Genomic DNA, 15,633 nt, shown 5'->3' with positions numbered 1-15,633 from the left:
GCGACGGCAACGGCTGCGTACACAGTGGGCTGATTTAGCTAAATCAGTCAGATGTTGTGCCTAGGGTTAGTCTGCATAAACTAGCAGCAAATGGGTAAAAAAAATCTGCGCTATGAATATGCAGTTTTGCATTTGGAGGTGCGGTTTTGAATATCACGCTTTGATTTTGAATTTGGAGACAGCGATTGTGGAACCACTGATCACCACCAGATAGAGTTTTCTACTAGATATATACGGGTCGGCACTTGACTCTTATGGGAGACCGTAACAGTGCGCTATACGCGATTGCTAAAAAAAATAGTGTCTGAACCTATGCATTTTTATTAAATCTTTACCTGCAGCAGTGTGAGGTCAAACCCTTTCGTGAGGCGAAAGCGAAATAACTTTGTTCGCCGGCAGCCAAAAAGTGACTATAACTTCTTTTTTAACAGTTTTAACATCATAAATTGGTTCGTTTGTATTACTATGCTATTATTTTAAGTACAAAGTATTATTTAAAGTGCCACATATATACCCATTTTAAAATTTGAAATAAATTTGCGGAAATACTTTGACTCAAGAATATGATTTTTGCATAACGCACGTGCAACATTTGCATTGTTTATCACGTCGGCAGTGATGCGGAACGAATGCTCGCGATCGTTTGCCAAATCCAGTAACAGAGATTAAGGTTTTGGTTTTGGCATTATCTGTTCCCGTTGGTGACTGCGCCCTAGATTTATCGATTTCAACATGTTGTAGGGATTAAAGTTTGGAGAGAAATATTTAAATCACAATGTTCTGATATGTGGAAGCTGCATGACCTTGTGAAACGTTGTCAGGGTCGATGGGTCAAACTTCGACTCAGGGGCGAGAAATTAGTAAACATTTTGCACACAGGCAGGCCAATGATCTGGGTATTTAATTGTGTTGCAATGTTGTTATTGCTTAACTACTTTATTTGCAGTAGTTGTTGTTGAAAGATTCAACCAAAAATTATAAATACAAGCAAATTACTCTTAACTGCAGTGTCAACAGTGTTCTGACACAACATTAATTTTGTTTCTTTACTTTGACCAGCAATTTTCACCTTTATTATTTGCCCAAAATATCTCATTTTAAACATGTCAGGCTTAATAAGCCTAATAAGTTATTATTTTAATATCAATCAGCCACTTTGACGTTTAATTGTCCCATGTTGCAAAAAATTTGGCAATTTCAATGACGTAGTTTGATGCATTTAGTAGTTTTTTAGAGATTGACTTTTATTTTGGTCGAGCAAGCAATAATAATAAATTCATATTTCAGGTATTTTTTTTATTTTTTTGTAGTATGTAAAAAAAATTGCACCACAATAGGTAGTATGGAGCAACTGAAAATGTCAGAAGTTGATATTGATTGTGTAAGAAATAAGTGTCAATCTCCAGCAGTAGTTCATGCTTTCAAGAAATGGCATCACAAATGTCACTCACGGGCAGTTCGTATGGAGCAGCATTTGTTTGAAAATGACAGCAGTTCTGATGAATCACAAGACCAAGATGAAGAAGAAAAACACGGCAGGACAGAATCAATGTTTAAACACCAGGAAACGTCACATACAAACATTCTTTCAATTATTATCAATTATAAGTTTCCAACTACTATAAACCCAGATGGTGATAGCATATACTTACTGTGGCAATTTATGGTTACGTTGTGTTTCATGTACAATGCTGTCTGTATTCCACTGAGAACAACTTTCCCTTATCAAACAAAAGAGACCCTACACCATTGGCTTGTGTTGGACTATGTTGCAGATTTCATTTATTTGGTTGATATGGTGCTATTCCAAGTGCGTCGTCAGTATTTATTAGGCGGTGTAGTTCAAACTGAACGCAAGATGACACAAAAATATTACTTTACTACCTGGCGTTTTCGGAGAGACCTAATTTCTTTATTACCAACAGATTTGCTATATTTAAAATTCGGAGTTAATCCTATTTTCCGCTCTAACCGCTTGTGTAAGCTTGATTCATATTATGAGTTCAATAACAGGTTTGAAACGATCTTAAAGCAAGCTTACATATTCAGGGTGTTTCGCACAACTGGCTACTTGCTTTATGTTATTCACTTGGATGCCTGCTTCTATTATTATGTTTCATACCTAGGTGATTTCAAAAGTCCTTGGGGTTATGATCTTCAAGGGATTGCTTATGTCAGGTGCTACTTCTGGGCTTTTATGACAACTGTTACTATCGGAAATGTACCAGAGCCTGATACTACTCTTGAATATATCTTGCAACTTGTAAACTATTTTGGCGGTTTGTTTATATTTTCTGTTGTGATTGGTCAAGTCCGTGATTCAGTCCATGCAGCTACAGCTGAGGAGGAAACATATCGCTCACAAAAGAATGCATGCCTAAATTACATGCAAAAGAATCACATCCCTGTGGCGATACAGCGCAAAGTGAGATTGTGGTTTGAGTATACCTGGAGCACCCAACGTATTTTAGATGAGAATGCCCTCCTAAAGCAAATGCCAGACAAAATGCACACTGACCTTGCGATTAATGTGCATATGGACGTTTTAAGCAAAGTGGAAATTTTTAAGGAGTGTGACCGACAACTGCTGTATGACCTGCTTCTGAAACTCAAACCTGTATTGTACCTGCCAGGGGATTATGTGTGCAAGAAAGGAGAGGTAGGGAGAGAAATGTACATTATCACTAATGGAATGGTGCAAGTGGTTGGAGATACAAAGGCAACCGTTTTTGCATCCCTTTACCCAGGAACCGCATTCGGTGAAATTAGTCTTCTTGCCATTGGGGGTGGGAACAGAAGAACAGCCAATATCTACAGCCCTGGATACACAACATTATTTCTGTTGCTTAAAAATGACCTCAATGAGGTCGTTAAAAATTATCCTGCTGCCCAAAAAATTTTAAGAAAGAAAGCAATGAAGATGCTGAACAAGGACAACAAATCCAAGAAGCCTCTTGTAATTACAAGAAGTTCAGTAAGTCGCTATAATTCTATGCAAAAAAATTCTAGGAATCGTACTGGTGGATTAATGAAAACAATTCTGGATGCTGCCAAGGTAAAAAATAAAGAGTTTACTTTTTTAAAATCATTGGTTTCCAAAGCAGTGGATAAATGATGAAACGTAGGTGGTGGGGAATTATATTGTTGTTCGTGCTTTTCTGTATAATCATTGTGCCAGACTCTGTTTTTAACTTAACTGTCTTGTGTATGTTTTTAGTTTATATGTGTACTTTAACTGTATTTTCATTGTTTTTACAGTATTTATATTTTCTGTATATTTTCTATGTAGTGCAATCAGAATTCTTCACTTTGTTAAATATATATACAAGTTTTAGCAGTTTTCATTTGTTAAAATTTTTCAAGCCTTGAGCAATATCTTTTAAACAAACCTTTTGTATTACTTGTTGTTTTGTTCTTCAGGTTTTAATTAAAATAGTTCACTGTTCCAATTTTCATGATTAGAATGATTTTCAAATCAATATGTTCCAGTCATTTCTATCGAGGATTGAACAAAACTATTCATTCCTTTGTTCAAAGGGAGTTTGCATCACAAACAGACCAGGTATGTATTGGAAAGGTATTTTACCTGTTCTTTGACCATGCAAAAACGATTTGGAAAAACAAAATTACTAATATAAATGAAATGTAATCTCTAAAGTAGACAGAATCTAGCCCCTGATGTGGCACTGTCTTAAAACCAGCGACAGCAATTAGCGGATAGCAACAGTTTGAAACCAAGTGTTTCTGATTACCGTCAGTCGGTTAATTTATGAAATACGAAAAATCGATTTCGCCTACAAAGGCATCATCAGTTTCTGCAATAAAAATGCAATAAAGCACTCGAAACTACCTTTACACAAGATAGGCAAGCAAATAAAATAAAATTGAATGTAACATTCAAAAAATGATCCTACTGGAATTCGTTAGTAATTGCTGGTAGTTTTGCTTTATGTTGTTGTGCGTTTTTGTGGACAAGTACATCTTTTACCTTTGTTTTTAGTGCTGTTCAATGATGTCGTGCGTTCATGCTGGGGTTGTCATTACTATTTTACATACTCACGTGATTCGCACTCCCTTATATTTCGGCCTCAGGTGTTAGAGAGCCTTGCACAGCAGTGCAGTTCGTAGTTGTGTATATGCAGTGGTAGGGCCCACAGTGTTCACCATTTAGTTTTGTTTTTTTTGCTTGCCTATCTTGTGTAAAGGTAGTTTCGAGTGCTTTATTGCATTTTTATTGCAGAAACTGATGATGCCTTTGTAGGAGAAATCGATTTTTCGTATTTCATAAATTAACCGACTGACGGTAATCAGAAACACTTGGTTTCAAACTTTTGCTAATCTAAATGATTTTGTTTTATCTCACACCAGCAAAATGTCATGTCCAAAGGTCTGCCTAAGAAGAAACCTATTAAGGGTGTAAAGGACATCATTCTGGTTGCATCTGGAAAAGGTGGCGTTGGAAAATCAACTATAAGTGTGAACCTGGCTTTGGGTATGGCACAGGTTTGAAAGAAATATTTTTTTTTGCATACAAGAGTAAATAAAATTTTTATAATTTGATCAAGAAAGCTGAAGCTAGTATGGTAGACATAGAGCGGACGTTTCAAACAAGGCTGTGTTCATCATCAGTGCTAACTGTAATTAACGAGTTGCATTTTGGTTTTGTTTGCAGGAAAATCAAAAAGTTGGTTTGTTGGATGCGGATATATTTGGACCTTCAATTCCCAAATTAATGAATATTAATTGCAAGCCAGAAGTCAACCAAGGTTTGATTTACACCTAATGTATAAAATTCTTGAGAAGAATATGGAAAACTTTGTTGCCTCAATATTTCCAGATAAAATGATGATACCACCCAGAAATTATGGACTACCGTGGTAAGTTATATATTGTTTGTTGTCGACCCCATGTAAATGGGTGACATGGTTTCTATGCAGCATGTCAATGGGATTTCTCATTCCAGAGGAGGCTCCAGTGGTATGGCGAGGTTTAATGGTGATGCAAGCTGTGCAACAGCTTCTATGGAAGGTACACTAGTATTCCGATTTCAGAGAAAACTTCACAATCCCCAATAAATTTTCCTTGAAAATGTGTCTGGTAAAATGTAACAGAAAAAATGTTATTAATCTCAACTGCAGACTTGCAGGTGGAGTGGGGAAATTTGGATGTTCTTGTTGTCGACATGCCACCTGGAACTGGTGATGTTCCACTTTCAATCATACAAAATGTCCCAGTAACTGGTGAATGCCTTGTCTTTTGTGTTCCTGATGAACTTGTGTTCTTATGCATCTTACATTTGTCCAGGTGCTGTTATTGTATCAACACCACAGGACATTGCATTGAGTGATGTAAGAAGAGGAATAGAAATGTTTAAAAAGCTTGATGTTCCGGTAAATTAAACAACCTTTTTGCAATAGTTGGAAATTATCTTTCACTACTATAGATTGATTGCACTTTTGTTAAAACAGTTTTATTGTAATTTAAACATGTATTTTTTTTGTTGGTAATAAAATTATAAATTTGCGAAATGTAAACTCTGTGTATATATATTTGATTTTAATTTGTTCCATAATTCCTACCACCCCCTATTTCTCATTATCTTTACTTTGCTGCACTAGTTTGTCCGCTTGGATTTCTCATTGCCAATGATGGTGGATACAATCCTAACATTTGCTAATGAATTTCAGAGCAGTTGTTTGGGCTTTATTGTTCGTTTTAAACTCTGTTTATTGTAAAGGTTCTCGGTATCATTCAAAACATGAGCGTTTTTTCATGTTCTCATTGTGGACAACAAACGCACATATTCGGAAAGGACAAAGTTAAAAACCTTGCCAACAAAATGAATCTGCAAATATTGGGTATGATGTGTTCAAAGTTGATGTGCAGCATATTTTAGGTTGAAAACAGTGTGTTTCTTTGAACCACTAGGTGATGTACCCCTGCATGAAAATATTTCTGAACTTTCTGATGAAGGAACTCCTATTGTTGTTTCAAAGCCCAACTCACAGGAGGTTTGTTAAATTTATCACAATAGAAAAAAAACCTTTAAATTTTAAACTAAATTTTCTGGTGTACGCACTTTGGCACAACTTATCATATAGTCAGTCAGTATGCCCCATTTGTTTGGTAAGTCAACACCATGTAAAAGTATGATTGATTGACCAACACCGGCATTATTATCGTGTAAATTTTTTCCACTTGTGGTTTCTATTGTTACATACTCCAAGTTGATATTTAATTTGCAATGTAGTTGGTCACAGTTAAATTGGTTTGAAGGTAATGTGTTGTGTAAGTCTTAAAATATACCTTCTAATTTATATATATTCAATACCTTGAAGAGGACTATTTGTTTGAAACATTACCGGTATTGTTTGTAAATGTCCTGGTTTGGTGAAAGTTAAGTCCAGCTATTGGTTACGTGTTGTTGTGACATTAACAAAGTTGTTGTCTATGTTTTTTCAGGCCCAGGCATTTCTGTCCATTTCACAAAACCTCAAAAAGGCACTGCCAAGATGACTTCAAAATTCTATGTTTTCGACAGTAGTTAAACATTGGATTTCCAAGTTCGCCAGTCTGTGTGAAGATGTCAGAAAATCTGGACCAATACAGCAGGAACTTTTTACACCTAAATGGATTTCCCTTACGATTTTATTCTGAAACACATTTTTCTCACCTGTACACACAAACGATAACAATGCGTAAAAGTTTTCCAAACACCTTGATCATCACGCCGTACATCAGAGAGTGCTGTTGTTTTTTTTGCAGAAATACGTTACCATTAAATTCATAGTGTGAATATGGGGCAATTTCAACCAATTCAATCCCATTTAAATTTATTCTATCTTGAAAAAGTAAAACGAATCCCAACGAAGAAATTATACATGGTAAACCTGATCGTCACGCTGTGAAGGCCTTTGACTTGTCGAACGCGGCTGGCGCATTTGTTGTATTATTAGTTTACTGTTACAATGGTAGTGGCGGAACATTTCATAGAAATATTGACCACCGTGGCAGGGATCGATCGGCGTAACCCCGTTTCATTCTCTCCAATCGCTCGGAAGACTTGTTCGAATAAAACCCTGCACACAAGGGTTAGGGATGAGGATAATTCACTTGCTGAATGCGTTCACGTCATTCAGGATTCGAGAGAATTGCGCCGATCGATCATTGCCGAAGCGGTCAGCATTTCTTCTGATTTTGTGATATTCAAACCAATTTTACTAAAACACGTTTTACCAGAATATTCGTCACACTTGATGTCGCCCACATGACATTATCTCGTCATTGGTTTCTATTGTATGTTACATTCCATGTTATAAGGTGTGTGGATGTGCAGATACTTGCAGCGCATTTTGCCCACAATTGATAGCCTGCTGTATACATAACGATTACGCCACACCGGTTATCATGTATTGCACGATCCAGTAAAACCCTGCATTAATCACTTGCTCTTTCTGCCAACTGTTTCTCGCTTGGTCCGTGCTCGACGCAAAGCAAACCAGACCGTAAACAAAAGCAGTCTTGAAAGTATGGGGTCGCGTATATGGATGAAAGGAGGTTCGCGGGCAAGCTGGATAAGCCACTTTTCCTGGATGAAAAGAGCGTTGATAATTTGTACAGCATTGAGCCATGTATCTGGTGAATATTTGGTGTGTAAACCAATTCAAAGCTTTTTTGAGTCCAACAGTACGTCATCAGCTGTGGGACAAACTGGTGTTGGGCCAAGGGGCCCACCTGGACCTCCAGGCAAAAGAGGGCCCCAAGGCTTGTCTGGGCCTTCTGGACCAGTTGGACAACAGCCGGAAATCGATTGGAAAGTGATCAACGAAATAATTAACTCAAGAATCAAAGGTTTTGTCTAATTTAGGGTAAAATTGCAAAAAAAAAATTTAGGGTGAAATTGCAAAAAATTAAGCTTGGCCAATTACTTTTTAGTCATGTAATGGCATCTTTCAAAATCGAGACGAAATTACTCCTTCCAGATTTCCGAATTGCATAGGTTATATTATTCTCTTAAAAATTCAACTAATGTGTTGTGAATAAAATATAGTTTTACCAGTAACAAGTTAGGTGTGTCCATTTGTATGTCACAAGTTTTTATATATATTGACAAGTTTAACCCTATATGTCATGGCAGAAAACCTCAAGTGCAGCGGGTTCGTGGACGGTGGCTACTGCTATAGATTACTCTACACAACAGGACTTTACTCTGTCGACCATGGTGGGAAGCAAAGAGCAACAAATTTATGTGTTTTTCATGGGGGAGAGTTGGTGGATATCGATACCCAACAACTGTACAACAAAATATGCAAGTATTTGCAGCAATATTGGCTTGGATGGGTGGACAAGCCATCGCGTTACGCCTTGTATATCTGGCTCGCTTCGACTTTTCAGGTACCTGCAAGAAAATAGTTTAATGTCTAGAAACCAATTGACCTCCTCCCTTCGTGAAAATATAAGACGATGCAAATAATAGAAATAAACATCACCAATCACATTTACATTCTCATTTTTCCTTTTTTTTGCCCTAAATCATGATTATTTGAACATATTTTATGCACAGAACAACCACATAGTCAGTTCAACAGGAGGGAATATTTATGAGAATTGGTGGCCCGGATTCCCAAGTGGGTCAGCTGGTGGAATGGCATTAGAGGTTAAAATGTATCCTTCCCAGAACAGGAGTGACACCGGAGTGTTTAATGTAGCGACGAACAACCCGAAAATTGTGCCTTTTTGTCGTTTTACCCACTAACAATCTTCGACAGCACAACGAACTTTTGTAAACTTTCAAAGTGAATTTTTTAGTGGTAATATTTGTTTTTGGAATGTGAACGTATTTGCTCAATACTGTCCAAGTTATTTCTTTGAGTGGATCATTATTACCATTTGTCAGATAAATGTTATCATTCAAGCGATATGTTGTACTACTATACAACTAAGTATGTGTCTAATAATTATGTCTGTGTCAAATACCACTCTTAATTTATTGGTTGTCTTTGGGCACTTTCTTTACTTCCCAACCCTAAAAATATTTAAACGTAAACAAAGAGTGTTGTCAAAAAAATGATAAAATGTTATAACTTCATTTTTGTCTTGTATAAAATTTTATGTGATTTTCTCCTTACAATTTGTTGTGTGAAATTTTAACGCATCGTCTCCCTTGCAACAAGCTGGGCGATTGTATTTGACAGTCAAGGAAAAACAATGGTTTTTTCTTGCTACCACATTTAGTTTTGCATATCCTTTAAGGATTTTACATAAATATTGCTGTAATATAAAATTTTGTACAGATAAAAGTGTCGTTTGCTGTGGATGCCAATTCTTCTATTAATTTCTTTAGTTCATCGTTTGTTGCCTGAAGATTATATCCAAAAGATCAAAAATATGTTTATGGAGAGGTATTTTGGTTGGGTACGTGCTCTCTTTTACGACTAGAAACCAACACTACACATCGTTGGAGGTCAAAAATTACAGCGTTCTTCTTATAATACCGACTTGGCACTGTAGGCTATTTCCAAATAACATTGAGCCTAAATAAATAACCGGCAAGGTTGACTGAAACAAAGTCGTTTTTGCAGTTGTGTTTGGAAGGTCGAAAATGCTAAATTTATGAAGTGCGACAACGCAATACGTCTTTGGTCTTGTTGTTTCGTAAAACCAAACAACGTAAGTTCATAATTATCAGTCGCTTATAAGTTCATAACGCTCATGAAAAGTAGGATAGTATATAGTACTTTTCGGGTGTAAAAAGTTAAAAGCAAGTACGTACAACATTGACCGTGACAGATTTAAATCTTTAGTAAAAGGTGCGTGTATACTATAGTACTTGTGCCGTGTGCTTTACAAAATTAAACAACACTGTGGACCACTATTCCTAACACATAAATCAACAGATATGTTGAAAATGGATTAAGCTGTGTATTTTTTACCTGCAAAAGCCATTAAACATCACCTATCCAGTCCAAAGATTCAAGACCGGCAAATGCAACTAAAAACGTTACTTTTCAAGGCTCCATTGGTCGCAATTTAAGGGCCGAAGTAGGTCCGTTTTTAACAGCACTATAACCACAAAATCAATGCAAGTAGATCCAAACTTGTGTCATGCAGCTGCTCAACCAAGAATGTCAGCGTCATAATTGTCATATCACGGAAATACGTCAATGCGTGCTCTTTTGGCAGTCTGTGCAGCAGGCTTGAATGTTAATTGATGCAGTTGAATGATGTTGTTACACTGTAAGCATTAACAATTATTGTTAAATTCAGTTTTCTGCACTAAAGTCAGAAATAATATTAGAATTTACCCGTCAAGATCACAAAACTAGGAGTTTGACTGCATGGATATAGTCTTCCTCAGTAAAAAACTGGAAATTACGCTGCAAGTCATCGCATATAAAACAGTGCCTCGTTTGTTACTTGCCAGGTGTAACAATTGACTAGAAAGAGTAACAATGCTCTGTTTTCTCATGTGTTTTTTATTCTGTGGCGTCGTGCTCGGTCAAGACTTACGAATGGCGAAGCTTTCTTGTTTAATACCTTCTGAATCAAGTACTTCAATTGGTCGCCCAGGTAAAAGGGGTCCTATTGGACCACCGGGGCAAAAAGGTTCCGTAGGCCCGGTTGGCCCAGCAGGTCCCAAAGGCGAGGATGGTGATGCAGATGAAAATGAAGCACAGTTTCGGACAATGTCTCTGCGCTTGGCTGGAATTGAGGAAAAGCTACGGGAGATACAAAGTATATGTTTTGAAGAGGTTTACTTGTTAGCAAATTATAATACAAACGTAACAAAAATTATTAGCGTTTCGGACAAGGGATGCTACAAATAAGAAGTATTTCCGCATGTATTTTAAGGCGACGTCGAAGGAAACAAATTGCCAAGGAGTTGTCGCGATATTCAGAAACATAGAAACACCAGTGACATCTACACTATATTTCCATTTCCTGACGTCCTTGGCGGATCTTTGAAAGTATTTTGTGACCAAACAAGAGACGGTGGTGGATGGATGGTATGTTTACGAATATATATAAATACACGGGTTACTGGAAGCTTATTTAAAACGTAACAATTTCAAATTTCGTCGATCACATTCGCTGCGGTTAATTAAGGACCGACAAAATTAGTGCTAATCAGAAAAGTTTAGCTGTTTTTTTCACGAATTATGATGTCGCACTGACATAAAACAAGTTATATACGAAAAAACCTACGTTACGTTGTTTCTGACACATATATTTCGCCTACAATTCGACATCGTCAGTATCACTAACAAAAAAACAAAAAACAACGCGTTATAAAACAAAATAAGCAAAACAATGCAAAAAAACTGACATGAAAGTCTAAGGACTTATCAGATACCAAGTCTCTGTTGCCCATAAGCCTGTTGGGAGATTCTTGTCCATATTTTAAAAGTTAACATAAAACAACGAATGAATAAGTTATTTTCTACACCGACAAACGAAATCTGCCCAATAGCGCAGTGGCGGACAGACACCAAAAACCCCGTTGAAAACATTTAAAGCAGTCGTTTAAACTTGTGGGTTGCAACGTACTGAAATGGCTTCACCGAAAAAAAGAAATATCAATCAGAACGCATTGTTTCAGAAGGTCAAATGCTTTCAGGTCATTCAAAGACGAATTAGCAATTCTGTGAGTTTCGAAAGAAATTGGTCGGAATACAAGAGTGGATTTGGGAGTTTGACTGGCAACTATTGGTTTGGTATAAAGTTTGTTCCAATAGAGTTTAAATTAATGAAACAATTTCATGCAAATTCCATTCTCTAAAAGTCTAGTCGATTTTGGTGAGGATGTTAACTAAAATAAAAATTGGGTGTGAATACTTGTGGGTGATCAACTTAATTCCGATTCCAAATGATTATCAGCAATTTTGATAATCTATATATCAGTAAGTATTCGATATGAATATCCCCATCATACTTATTTTTGAAAAGCAGTATTTGTTAAGTTATATGTTTCGTCGCTAGATTAAAAACTACATTATACTTTAATAATCTGCTCTTTTGGCACAATTAGCGTGACTTTTAAGGTGGACGTTTCACCTGCTATGCAGCTAGGCTACATCAGGGTATAAGTGCATCACACAAACAAGCATCAAAGACCGTACATACACGAAAAAATAAAATAGGGTGGCGACTAACACCGCATGTGAATTCACGTGATATAATTAAAACGCGGGAACAACAGTTTTAAACAAGTTCCGGGAAATATACACACTGTTCCCTGTCATTTACGCAGAGATTGTTGTTTTTGTATGTGGAGCGCTTCTAGAAAAAGGCGCTAGGTGTGATCCGCCTCCTTCTCCAGAACCTTGGTCCTGTCGAATGCAATCTGATGACCGTGTAAGGCAGAATGTTTATCCAATGCTGTCTTACTTGCGCCTTTTGATGCAACATCGCGACTGTGTTCCTTTTCTCTGGTCTTCAGAGCTCTTCCGGTTTCCCCGTTGTACACACCCTCGGGCACTCTCCGCACGGAATCGCATAAACCACTCCTTTTGATTCTGCAGCTTCCGTGGCAATCGGGTGCGACAATAAGCTGCGGAGAGTTCTATGGGGACTAATGTAGACCTTAATCCCATGGTCGGTCAACATCCGCCTTATAGTCTCAGTAAGTGTGGGGCACATGGAAGAACAACTCGAGACCAAAGCATTAGTTCTGTCCATTAAGGATCTCACAACCGACCTTTTGCGCCACTAACGGTTTGTGTGTGTCGGCTTAAGGTAGACACGAGCGCCGATTTTGTCGTCCATGCTCAGGTACACTTCCACATCCAAAAGCGGCCCACTTTTTCGTGTATGTACGGTTCTTGTTGAAGCCAAACTGTAACGCAGGTGATAGGTCGGACAATAAAAGTCGCTTGAATTGTGCCAAAAGGACAGATTATTAAAATATAATATGCCTGGCAGACACAGCAACATATTATAAAAACTACTTTCAATTTTGAAATTACCAAATAACTAAAAATATATCATTACCAGTTTGTTTGCATCAAATCGCTTCCGGTTGTGTAATGCAGTAATGGGACTTTTTATTTGCCATTAGAATATATGAATAATTTAAAGAGTAATTCTAAATGAAATTTCGGCCGACAGACAAAAGAAACATCTTTGCCAACACAGGTTTGGAAAATCTACACAAAATAACTGGCACCGGCACCAGCTACCAACTTCGCATTGAACTTACTGACTTTGCAAACAGAGAAGTTTACGCTAAATACAAGTAAAAGACAGTGAAAATGTTTCTTGTACTGTATAATACTTTAATAAGCAATGCATTTTTTTGAAGTAATTTTAGTATCGGAAGTGAAGCAACAAAATACATTCTTTCTGTCTCGTCGTACTCCGGGAATGTTGGTAAGTTATAATCTCAAGGGTTTTTATTAATCACTGTTATTAAGATTCTGGACTTTGTCGCAATATATCCCAGTCTCTTTAAAGCAGGAATGTGCGTACGTTACTACACGTTAAATGCATTCCAGGTGACAGCCTTGGGTATCAAAACGGAAAACCATTCACGACCCAAGACCGAGATAATGATAACCGTAAACAAGACTGTGGGGCTTACGGGGCGTGGTGGCATGGACATGGTCTATGGTGCTACCAAAGTAATCTGAATGGTATCTACTATACTGATCAACGCAGAAACTGGAGAGGGATTGTATGGAATGCGTTCCACGAAAATTATTCTCTGAAGAAAGTGGAAATAAAAATTCGGAAGCTCATGTAAACATGTTAACTGCATGGTTACAACCGGGTGTACAAATCATCTGTAAATATTCCTTATAAAACTGCTATAGCATTTTGCGTGGTTCGTTTAAAAGCGAAGTTACACAATGCGCGAAACTTTTTCTTCATTGATTCACAATTGTTATGTTCATTGATTCACAATTGTTATTTGTAAATAATCTTACAAAACCTACAGTCACCAAAATATTACCTGGAAAAGCTTTACATTATTTTTTTTCTAATAGAAACTGTACCAGTAACACGAAGTTCTGTGCATTTGAAAAGGCGTATTTATTAAACCATTTGCATGATTCTTTTTCTCCTAGTGGTCAGCCTTCTATCCAGATCAGCACATACACTTTTTTATTACAATGATTGCAAATATTTAAACATCTACCCGCTACTTTAACGACAGCTATAACAATGTGGATCCATGTACATGTGAAACGACTGATTCACTGGTTTCAATATAAATAAGCTAATGTTGCACAAACTGTTTCATGAACGAAGCTGAATTTTTGTTTGCATCCCGTATGTTTAAAGTAATTTTTTGTAATATTTTGAAGTAGGTGTGCGTTAATACGATAGTCAACTGCTGTAAAAATGTACAGTTGTGAAATACAATCCTTAGCAATGCTATACGTAGAGGATAAAGGCTTTATAATGTGGACTTATGATTTCCCTTTTTACGGCAAGCACATGAACTTTCTACACGGTCCACGTGCTTTTCTTGCGCCTCTTCCACAAATTTCAAATATAATGAATTTTAAAAATAGGGCTAAATTAAATGTATCGCCTGAACTTGAGGTACGTTTAAACCGGCCCTCAGGAATTTCTTTGGGTTCGTTAAATTCCGTAAATTTACCTGGTTGCCATTCACAGCGTAATAACCAATCTCACCACAAAAACTAAAACTTTTGTTTGAATTACATAATTGGAATTTCATTTGTGAGTATATATTTTATAGGTTCTATCGCCGGTTTGTGGAGCGTTTCCTGACTTACCTCAACATGCCCAGTCACACAGGAAAAAATCTGTCACACACTTTACTTCAATGCTTTTCAGATCAGTGCATTAACATCAAAATTTGTCATGCTGCGAATCATAAGAAACAGCAAAAATTATATATATTAATTGCGCTGGTCATTCTTTGAACCCATAATTTTACAGTTAGATACGGATTGTTGTGGTGAGTGGGTTTTATTATTCGCCTTTTGCATTATTCAGCGATATGTAAAGCTATATAATGAACAATTAACCTGGATGTCTTGTTCCAAAAAACAATAGAACTCTCATAGAGATGATGAAGCATTAAAGCATTGACGACCAGTTTAGAAATGTTCATCAGAATATCTTCTAGGATTCTACTTGCAACACATGGAACGATACAAGTGAATTAGCCAAACACGTTGGCACAATTGAAATTTCCTTATTATGTAAACTTTAAACCACTTTCTCCAAAGTTTCAACAGCTCCAGCAAGTTGTTGCAAAGTTTCACGGTCGAATGAACACCAGCTATATTTGAAGAGCTTGTGTATATTTTGGGTGAATGTCGAGAAACGTTTTCCTATTCTGAGCAGCAGGCAAGCGATCGTTGCTGCACCAACTCATACATTTGAAAACCGAAGCGTAAGATTCGTACCCAGTAAATAGCACGACAGATGTTGTATGATGATAGAATGTCGGTTTAGCGAAACTTGAAAGTCAATACTTTTTTGTTGTAATGCATAAGCTAAAGTAGACAACTGTATTGATGCATGTTATATAGTGCAGAACGATTGGGAGAGTTTTTCTCCCTGTCAGTATTCATTGGACAACGGACATTCACCAATGAGCATATTAATGATGCTACTACCAAACATTGTAATCTGTATATGAACGACTTTTCCTGC

The 15,633-nt window shown here is 37.0% G+C and overlaps 3 protein-coding genes across 3 annotated transcripts; all 3 read left to right on the top strand.

The window, feature by feature from the left end:
* The first annotated feature begins 1,295 nt into the window (after positions 1-1,295).
* LOC145906152 (cyclic nucleotide-gated channel beta-1-like) lies at positions 1,296-3,286 on the top strand. Its single transcript, XM_082993562.1, has one exon. It carries the CDS (start codon positions 1,343-1,345, stop codon positions 3,113-3,115), a length of 1,773 nt encoding a protein of 590 aa, XP_082849688.1. The 5' UTR covers positions 1,296-1,342; the 3' UTR covers positions 3,116-3,286.
* A 138-nt stretch (positions 3,287-3,424) lies between these two features.
* On the top strand, positions 3,425-7,429 carry LOC145906173 (iron-sulfur cluster transfer protein NUBPL-like). Its single transcript, XM_082993590.1, has 10 exons — positions 3,425-3,562; positions 4,369-4,503; positions 4,673-4,766; positions 4,838-4,877; positions 4,938-5,028; positions 5,147-5,240; positions 5,305-5,390; positions 5,738-5,858; positions 5,929-6,011; positions 6,463-7,429. The coding sequence occupies exons 1-10, from the start codon at positions 3,455-3,457 to the stop codon at positions 6,514-6,516; spliced, it is 906 nt and encodes a 301-aa protein (XP_082849716.1). The 5' UTR covers positions 3,425-3,454; the 3' UTR covers positions 6,517-7,429.
* Positions 7,430-7,518: 89 nt separating this feature from the next.
* Positions 7,519-14,327, top strand: LOC145907032 (uncharacterized). The gene is made up of 9 exons (XM_082994472.1): positions 7,519-7,851; positions 8,138-8,394; positions 8,564-8,741; positions 10,435-10,734; positions 10,852-11,006; positions 11,618-11,714; positions 13,135-13,234; positions 13,301-13,368; positions 13,494-14,327. Exons 1-9 carry the CDS (start codon positions 7,530-7,532, stop codon positions 13,739-13,741), a joined length of 1,725 nt encoding a protein of 574 aa, XP_082850598.1. The 5' UTR covers positions 7,519-7,529; the 3' UTR covers positions 13,742-14,327.
* The last annotated feature ends 1,306 nt before the right edge of the window (positions 14,328-15,633 follow it).

Source organism: Ascidia mentula, chromosome 6 (genome assembly GCF_947561715.1).
Source record: "Ascidia mentula chromosome 6, kaAscMent1.1, whole genome shotgun sequence".
In the NCBI taxonomy this organism is placed as follows: Eukaryota; Metazoa; Chordata; class Ascidiacea; order Phlebobranchia; family Ascidiidae; genus Ascidia; species Ascidia mentula.
Note: the sequence above shows the minus strand (reverse complement) of the source record. Positions and strands in the feature narration are given on the sequence as shown.

Coding starts and splice junctions, on each gene's coding strand:
- LOC145906152 (XM_082993562.1), top strand. CDS start 1,343: ATGGAGCAACTGAAAATGTCAGAAGTTGATATTGATTGTGTAAGAAAT.
- LOC145907032 (XM_082994472.1), top strand. CDS start 7,530: ATGGGGTCGCGTATATGGATGAAAGGAGGTTCGCGGGCAAGCTGGATA. Junction 11,007..11,617: donor GAGACGGTGGTGGATGGATG/GTATGTTTACGA, acceptor AAATGCTTTCAG/GTCATTCAAAGACGAATTAG. Junction 13,369..13,493: donor GTCGTACTCCGGGAATGTTG/GTAAGTTATAAT, acceptor AATGCATTCCAG/GTGACAGCCTTGGGTATCAA.
- LOC145906173 (XM_082993590.1), top strand. CDS start 3,455: ATGATTAGAATGATTTTCAAATCAATATGTTCCAGTCATTTCTATCGA. Junction 5,391..5,737: donor TTAAAAAGCTTGATGTTCCG/GTAAATTAAACA, acceptor TTTATTGTAAAG/GTTCTCGGTATCATTCAAAA. Junction 5,859..5,928: donor AATGAATCTGCAAATATTGG/GTATGATGTGTT, acceptor TTGAACCACTAG/GTGATGTACCCCTGCATGAA.